The 8,871-nt window shown below is 31.4% G+C and overlaps 1 protein-coding gene across 2 annotated transcripts; it reads left to right on the forward strand.

The window, feature by feature from the left end:
* The first annotated feature begins 1,821 nt into the window (after positions 1-1,821).
* LOC143071680 (toll-like receptor 4) lies at positions 1,822-8,296 on the forward strand. Of its 2 annotated transcripts, none has more exons than XM_076246158.1 (2): positions 1,822-1,922; positions 5,293-8,296. In XM_076246158.1, exon 2 carries the CDS (start codon positions 5,302-5,304, stop codon positions 7,786-7,788), a length of 2,487 nt encoding a protein of 828 aa, XP_076102273.1. In that variant the 5' UTR covers positions 1,822-1,922; positions 5,293-5,301; the 3' UTR covers positions 7,789-8,296. The 2 variants fall into 2 exon arrangements, with proteins under 2 accessions (XP_076102273.1, XP_076102272.1); XM_076246157.1 differs by having other exon boundaries at positions 1,855-1,956.
* Positions 8,297-8,871: the final 575 nt, after the last annotated feature.

Raw genomic sequence — 8,871 nt, forward strand, 5'->3', positions numbered from 1 at the left:
ATCTAAGCAGGAGATATCAACAATCGGAGGTTATAAACCATGCGGAAGGGGCAATTGTAAGTGCTGCAAAGTCGCCAACACCGAAACCCAATTCGTCAACACAGTCACAAAGAAAAAAAAAACAATATATTTATAACATCAAATTGCAAAACGCAAACTGCATTTATGTTCTAACATGTGGAACTTGCAAATCACAATATGTTGGTGAAACAAAAACACCATTTAACATCCGACTAAATAACCATCGGTCATTTTATACAAAAGAAAGGATATGCCCAATTACAAGACACCTTTTAAGAGCAGGACATGATTTTGAAAAAGTCACATTTCTAATCATTGAGAGAAATCAAAATTGGGATACACAAGGAAGACAAAAAAAAGAGAGATTTTGGATGCACCAGTTACGAACTCTTGAACCTAATGGACTCAATGAGAGAGACGAAAAAAAATTTAAAAGCAAATCAAAACCATAATTATCTTTAAATCATAAAAATTAATTTATAAAAATTCATATATAAATGTGTTAAACTTTTATTCCAACTTCATGTAGTTGCAGCGACAAACATATTTTACGCAACATCAATCAATATGTTACACTTTTCCTCAAATCTTGTATAGATTAAGCTAAAAAAATATTTTTTTTGTCATGCATCCGATTTCACCTTGAGAGATGCACACGCCTGATGAAGCTAATTTGTTTAGCGAAAGATTGCGTATTTCTATATAAAATCTAATAGAACTTTTAATGTATTAATTAGCGTGTTTAAGTTATATTCTTAGACATTTATATAATTTTAATTCAGTAACTGTTACAGTATCAGTTTATTTCCACAAACTAATCCACGCTTAAATAGATTGAAAGTTGATTGTTGCTATTTTTAGACATTATATACATATTATATTTATATATATATGTATGTATTTGTCATATGATACAGTTTTGTGTGCCATTATGTCGTTTCCTTTAAAAATACCGTAACAGATTACTAGATTAAGAAGAATGAGGCTATCACAGATGTGTCTCTTTTAGAATAATTCAAGAATTTCAGTTACTCAATAAAAGAAAGAAAGAATCGTTTTCGTCCGTATCAAATGTATATTATTTATAAAAAAAACAAGATATATGTATATAACAACCATGTATCCCGAAAGAGGAAACCTAGTTAAAATAAATCTACATATAAAAACGAAGACAACTCTTTAGTAGAGATCAAGTGACGAAGTTAATAACTATAGGTCATGTGTATTGTTTATTTTCATATCGCTTAAGCATAGCTCAAACACTTTGCTATATTTCCGGTCCTAATTGGTTACATCACCTCATAGTTAGATATTCGAATAAGATTTTTGATTTCAAAATAATTTCACAAATATCTTAACCCAAACATATTTAATTTACTATATTCCGCATATATATATATATTTCATTAATTTAAGCCGAAGTGATTGGAATACTGTAGTCATTCTAGCTATACTAACTCTCAAAATGCTTTTCCGGTATGTATCATTCATTATAAGAAAATATGTGTTGCTTATTTTATTCCTTTAAAATATGATGTATGTTGAAATGAAAGCGACAATGTTAATTCAATTCTATATTTTATTTCTGATCATATCCTTTAAATTAAAATTAGAATAGAGTAAGAGTGTGGTAACAAAAGAAGATTCACAATAATTGTATTTTAAATATTTTGATTTAAAAAAACCAAGATTAATCTGAAATGAACGAGGACATGAGTAAAAATGTTACAAGACTTTTAGAAAACCTATTTACTGAAAATAAATATCGCAAGTGCTCAAAGGGTTCCGGTAAGGAAAGAGCATCTTCAAAATTGTGAAATTGTGAAATTTTCTTTTTGCGTACAATCCCCCATGGTCATTAATCTGATTTAATGTTATACAATTTGTCAGCGGAGAACGAGGTAAATGTTTTTTTTACAGAATATTCTTCTTAAAGTAAGTTAGCTTTAGATAATTTTCAATGATAATAACAATAATCATAATAATAATGAAGCTACTACTTTAACTTACAAAATTAATGTTAGCACAGAAAAATGTACAAAAAATAAACAAAATACGTATGTTTATACGTCTTATTAAAATTAAGTCTATATCAGGCCAGCACAAGAAGATTACGCATGGTGCTTTTGCTGTTTATCCAGACCTACCTCATTATCATCTAAGAATCCTGAATCTTGTAATACTTTTGATAATAATACCTTATATACTACATAAAGTAGAGATTTTTGCAAACAAATTTCATAAAAATAGAGTAAGCACTTTCCTTTTTTTAAAGCTTCAAAATAAATTCTATCAATACTAGCAAAAAGTAAAATCACAAAAATACTGAACTTTGATGCACAGACACAATAAATAAAATAGTCAAAATATGGGTACATCAGTCATCATTGTATAACAATTTTAAAAGGAACAATTTAACAGAATACAAAAACATCTACTATCTACGAACACATTCATTGATTTGAGTGTCTGACGTCAGAAAATTTTATACGTCACATATTAAAGTTTGTCGTTCAATGTGCATACAAACAATTTTAAAATTTACATGGGAATGTTAGCATACAGGGTTAAAAAATCAAAAATTTGTAAGAACAAATTTCAGAAATAGACCGAGATTTAAACTAGTCCAAAAGTTATATATAGAATTTATGAGAATCCGAAAATAGTTAATTCCACTACGCGATTGAATGATTTTGACGTTTGTGGTTCAACGTATATTGTAATTCATAATAGAAATATATCATAATGACATATAATAGAACAACATCATCTTTTAAAGTACAGAGTCACGTTATAAGAACAAAAGAAATACAAAAAGTCGCATACAAAACAAACCACAAAACAATGAACGCAATACAAACACATTGACGAGATGTTTAGGTACCGAGCCACGTGAAACGAATATTACATAAAACCATTCAACAGTAAAAGTAATATTAATAATAGAACAAAGACAAATGCAAGAACTATGAAACACGTTGTTAAGATGATAAACAACATCAGTAAGCAGAATCTATACATCAAGACCATCGTGTATCATTTGAGAAGTTGATACGGAATATTTATCAACAAGGTCTTGGTACCTTCCAATGAACTTTTTTTTTTAGAAAAAAGGACGAGACGTTCTTTGACATACTCCTGGTTCATCAACTTTCTACTCAGACACTGATGACGTTTTACAAAGTCTGAGTAGGAGCTGCAAGCTCTTGAATATCGAAGAAGTTGGGAAATATATATCCCATATGCAGGTGAAGTTGGTATATTGCTACTAAGGTGGGGGACATTTATAATTTCAAAATTAAAATCGTCTCGTTTGTCATAGATTCTGGTACTGAGATGACTGTGTAAGTCAAATTCGAGATACAAGTCTAAAAATGAGGCGGAGGAAGCAGTGTCTGTTGTTTCTTTTATCTCTAGTTCTGGGGGATATATTAATGGAACCCAATCAGAAAAGTTCGGATTGTTTATGGAAAAAACATCATCAATATATCTGAAAGTGAAATTAAATAATCTGGCTTCTTTGACCCTCTTGTTTTTGACAAGTGTCTGGAGGAACTCCGATTCATATGAAAATAAGAAGAGGTCGGCAAGAAGAGGCGCACATTTTGTTCCCATAGGAATGCCGACAATTTGTTGGAAAAGTCTACCTCCAAACCCAACAAATATGTTGTCGATAAGAAACTCCAGCATACTGACCACTTGTTCTTCTGTGTAGCATGTTTTACCTTTTTGTTTGTCACTATTAACGAAATATGCCTTATGAAATCCAAAAGTAATAAATTTATAGCGTATGCTACCATTTTTATGTAGAAAGGCATTGTGGATTATTTCTTTTAGGCGATTTTTCAATTTCACATGGGGAATGGTGGTATACAGTGTTGAAAAATCAAAAGTTTTGATGGAACTAATTTCAGAAAAAGATCGAGATTTAAAATTGTCTAGAAGTTCTTTAAAAAATTTTAAGAATCCACATATGGTTAATACCACTACGCGAGTAAACAGTTTTACAGCATTTCTGAAGACCCTCTTTCACTGCAGACAGAATTTTAGTCAATCTAATGGACAATTCTTTAGTGGAACATGAAGATGAGCCAGCAATATACCGTTGTTTGTACGGAATTTTATGAAGCTTGGTATCCAAATTATACAAACAAGGTAAGTCCTCCGATTTGGTGTTCAATGTAATGTTTATTGAAGCCATGAAGGACTTATGATTTGCTAAAATCTCATCCTTGTCAAATGATATGTCTTTGTATGTGGAATTACCTGAGTGCTCCTTTATACCCAATTCTTTTACAAGACATTCGTAGTAATACGATTTACATACAAAGACAATATTATTTGAAGCTTCGTCCGCAGGAACAACAACATACTTATCATGAAGAGTTGATAGACATTTCATGGCCTCTTTGTCTCTGAAAACGGACTTTTGTCGATCGTTCACAGTTTTTCAACTGGTGAATGCGACGTTTTATCAGAGACCTGATAGTTTTAACCCATTCTGACAAAGTGTCCAGTTCAACTTCTTCTCGCCTAGCCCATGCTCTGGCGTAGTCCTCAATGGAATCCATAATTATTTTGAAGTTATGGTTCCAATTGATGTGTTGGGGTTCTCTTAACTTAGCACCATGAGAAATCACCTTTCGGAAATTCTTTGCATCTCTACATATTTTTTTATAAATTAAATAAATGTGTTAGGATGGTGTTTGGACAAATATTGTTAAGACTGTTCAAAGATAGCCTCAAAAGGCATATTTTATATAGGTCCTACACCATCCTTAATCCGAAGACATATCTAAGGACATTTTCTATGATATGTTATTTGACATGGTCCCAGGATACGATTTTCACTCATGAACCTAAATATCAGAGAAGAATATTTATTTATTAATGGATGGTGTGAATTATCATTATCAATTACTTATCAATTCTTTTTACCGAACCAACTTTATCGAAAGTGGTGTCTGACATGAGACCTATATAATTATGTTATAACATCATACTGTACCGACTAAAGTGTTTTCTAACCTCAGACCATGATTTACATAAGACATAAGACAATAACTAAAGTGTTTTGAGACATGAGACTTATTGAATTTAGCCATGACATTAGACACCGATACACTTGCACACTTTGGTCGTCAGATATACGATGCATACTATTTATTTAGTTATATATATTTGTTTGTTTCATTAAAATTTATAGTACGGTTTTACTTTTTATTCACCTAATGATAAGTTGTACTGGAGTATTTGAATTATATTTTGTAGATTTAAATAATGTTCCTCATAATCAATCTGATGTTTGTATACCTAACTGTTGGCCGTGTCAATACAGATGCTGCAAGAGGAAGGGAATGTTACTTTTCAACAAAATGTCGTTGTTTCTCATTTTTACCGACACAAAACTACAACGCTGTATGTTCCAACTCAAAGTTGCATGCCATTCCAGTCTTCAAAGATAACATACACAGCATCGATTTAAGCTATAACCGTATACAAAAAATTCAAAACAAACATTTTAGTAATAATGGCAATCTGAAGGAATTAAATCTGTCACACAACAAGATTAAATCATTATCAAAGAACTCTTTTTATGGACTGCGAAAATTGTCGATGCTGATTGTAAGTCAAAATGCAATAGACAGTGTAGAAACTAACACATTTTTCTATTTACAGTCTTTGGCATATTTAGACATGAAACACACTAGAATCAATGTTTCAACTCTGCAATCTCTTCTGTTTCTTAAAACATTAAGAATGGACTTCATACTGAATGAGAGTAACAATTTATCATTTACACTTTTGCATTTAAAACATCTTGACCTGTCAGGAATGTCTGGTAGATGTGAGGCTAGAACATTGACCGAGGATGTGTTTAAATTTATTCCTAACATAGAGGATTTAAACCTTTCCGCGTGTAAAATCAATTGGATCTATAAGGGAACTTTTAAATTCATGAGGAATCTTTCAATATTAGACTTATCTTATAATCAATGTCTTACATTTTCAGAGGCTGAAAATGTAACTCACGATTTGATATACACCTCTATCAAGGTTTTAAAAGTGAATAAAATTCATAAGACATTTCAAATGAATACGATGATCAAAAGTTCACATTTAAGAAACTTGAAGGGAACAAATCTTATAGAACTACAAGTAAATAGTAATAGAATACAAAAAATGGAGAAAGGGGCATTACTTCAGCTACCGAGTACACTTCGTACAATATCCATGTCCGATAATGAATTTTCATACGGCGATTATCTTTCGGATGTCATCTTTTTACCAGTTGAACATGCAAACATTTCCGAATTGTTCAAATCTCACATTCCTTCAAAACACGAGGAACGTTGCGAGCATCGAAACGAAAGCAATTTTCAGGAAGAGGAAATAAAAAACCACATTTCGTCAATACGACCAAATTTTGTTCCTTTGCCACTGAGGCTGAAATCAATTGTCTACCGAAATTGTTTGATTCGATACGAAATACCAGCAATGAAAATGTCGGAAAACTCAATCGAGTATTTTGATGGTCATCAAAATATGTTCTTCTCTTTGATAGGTCCATTGTGCCCCCTTGATCACATGAGATATTTGGATTTGTCTGGTAATATGTGTTCTAATGTTTCAAAAGTTTTTTTCAAGTGTATCGGTAATCTACAGATACTGCGATTACAAAATAATCTTTTAGGATTTGTTCTGCCTGATGATGTTAACGGTGAAGTATTACAATATCTTCCAGATCTTAGAGAAATAAACTTATCAGAAAATAGAATACCAACATTACCATATTATTTTTTTAAGTCACAAGTTTCAGTTCGACGTTTATACTTAGATGGTAATTTGTTAGATTATCTTATATTCAAGATTGACCATATGAAGAACCTTAATTTTCTAGGTCTATCTAACAACCGATTTTCGTATTTGGATAAACCAGCAAGGGATCAGTTAGAAACTGTATTTAAGAATAACAAAAATTTAAGCATTGATATAAGTGGGAATCCTCTAAAGTGTACGTGTGATACCAAAGATTTTATACAATGGATGGGAAACACTGAAATCATATTTAATAACCTGCATTTCTATTCGTGCAGATTATCTACCGATAAAAAACAAAACTTAAATAATCCAAATCGTTTATATGAAGTTTTGCAAAAAGAATGTGTCTCTTACACGTCCTTAGTTATAGGCTTAATATCATTGGTTGGTTTGTTTGTTTCCATTCTGACTTTTGGGTTAGTGTACAGACATAGGTGGAGAATTCGATATATGTACTACATGGTTAAAATACGATATTTTGAAACTAAGCAAAAGACTCACGAGAGGAAAATATACAGATATGATGCTTTTGTGTCATACGAAAGTAATGATCGATCTTTTGTCCATGGACAATTTCTTCGAAAACTAGAGAACGATGCTGGATTGAAATTATGCATTCATCAAAGAGATTTTCTCCCGGGACGTGATATTGCAGAAAATATAACTTCTGCTATTCACGACAGTCGTAAAATTGTCGTCATAATGTCTCCAAACTATCTAGATTCATATTGGTGTATGTTCGAATATAACATGGCAAGAGTAGAAAGTATTTATTCAAGAAACAAAGAAAATATTTTATTTCTTGTTTTCTTGCAACAAATGTCACCTAGAAGTTTGCCGTTACTTGTTTTAGAACTTGTGCAGTCACAATCGTACATAGAATACCCTAATGATGAATATGGAGACACAGTTTTCTGGGAAAAACTGAAAGAAGTTTTGACATAGACGCCCTTATACTTTAACTATGCCAAAGACTTATAATTGACGTTGATTTGCTGAACCTAAAGCTGTCACAATTACTTTCAAACCTAACACTGGGTTAGCGGGAAAAATTCGTTTGGTCACAATGTTCTTTATAAATAGAGGTATACGTAGGAAGTGTTACCAAACTAACATTCAAGAAGATTTAAAAGAGGTTTGTTTTCTAATGTGAACTCTTTTTTTTATTATTTCGGAAACTTTTAACATATGTTAGCTGTGTGTGTTAAATTTTAGTGTTGTGTTTCTGTTACCGTCAATGATAAGATAACTAAAATTTATAAAAGTTTTAAACGTAAAAAAACAAACTCTTATTTCTTAACCCGGACTTGTCATTCGGTTTATTTTTCACTAATTTGCTCTATCTTGACATATGAATAATAATTTAAGTTTATAAATACCACCGCTCATATCTCATTACTTTTGTTTGTTTTCAATTTATTGTATTCTTATTGTCAATAAGTGTTTTATTGATTCATATTGATTTTATAATAAAAATAGAGGTTATGGGTAATCGTCAAGGATACAGGAACCATACGACAGAAACAATCAAAACACAGAGTGCTACAATCTCCAACAGTTCCAAGAAATTATTCACTAATGAAAAACTGACGTGAAAAGAAATATTGTAGACAAACGAATTAATCACTACATCCTGCGTCAAAACTGTGACAATGAAGATTGTATTGCACTTGTAGTATCTATTAAGTAAAGGAGGAAATAACATCTATTTTAAAGCTGTAAGTGTTAAATCTAAAGTGGATTTTTTAAATCAGATGATCCCGTCTGTTCTGCGTAGACTTTACAAAAAAGTTTTTGGCTTTTCCCATTCTTTGTCATTGAACCTGCTTAAAATTATTACAGAAACGCACAACCTGTACATTGAAGTCATATCTGTCGTGTTTCTTAACCTCTTGTATCTCTATAGTTGTGCATATAAGAGTCACTGTAACTATCTTTTATTTTTATATTTATCACGAATTATTTCTGGTTTTCCGTTACCTTTGATACCTATGTACACTACCGGGTCGATGCCACTGCTGGTTCACG

Source organism: Mytilus galloprovincialis, chromosome 4, assembly GCF_965363235.1.
Source record: "Mytilus galloprovincialis chromosome 4, xbMytGall1.hap1.1, whole genome shotgun sequence".
NCBI classification, from domain to species: domain Eukaryota; kingdom Metazoa; phylum Mollusca; class Bivalvia; order Mytilida; family Mytilidae; genus Mytilus; species Mytilus galloprovincialis.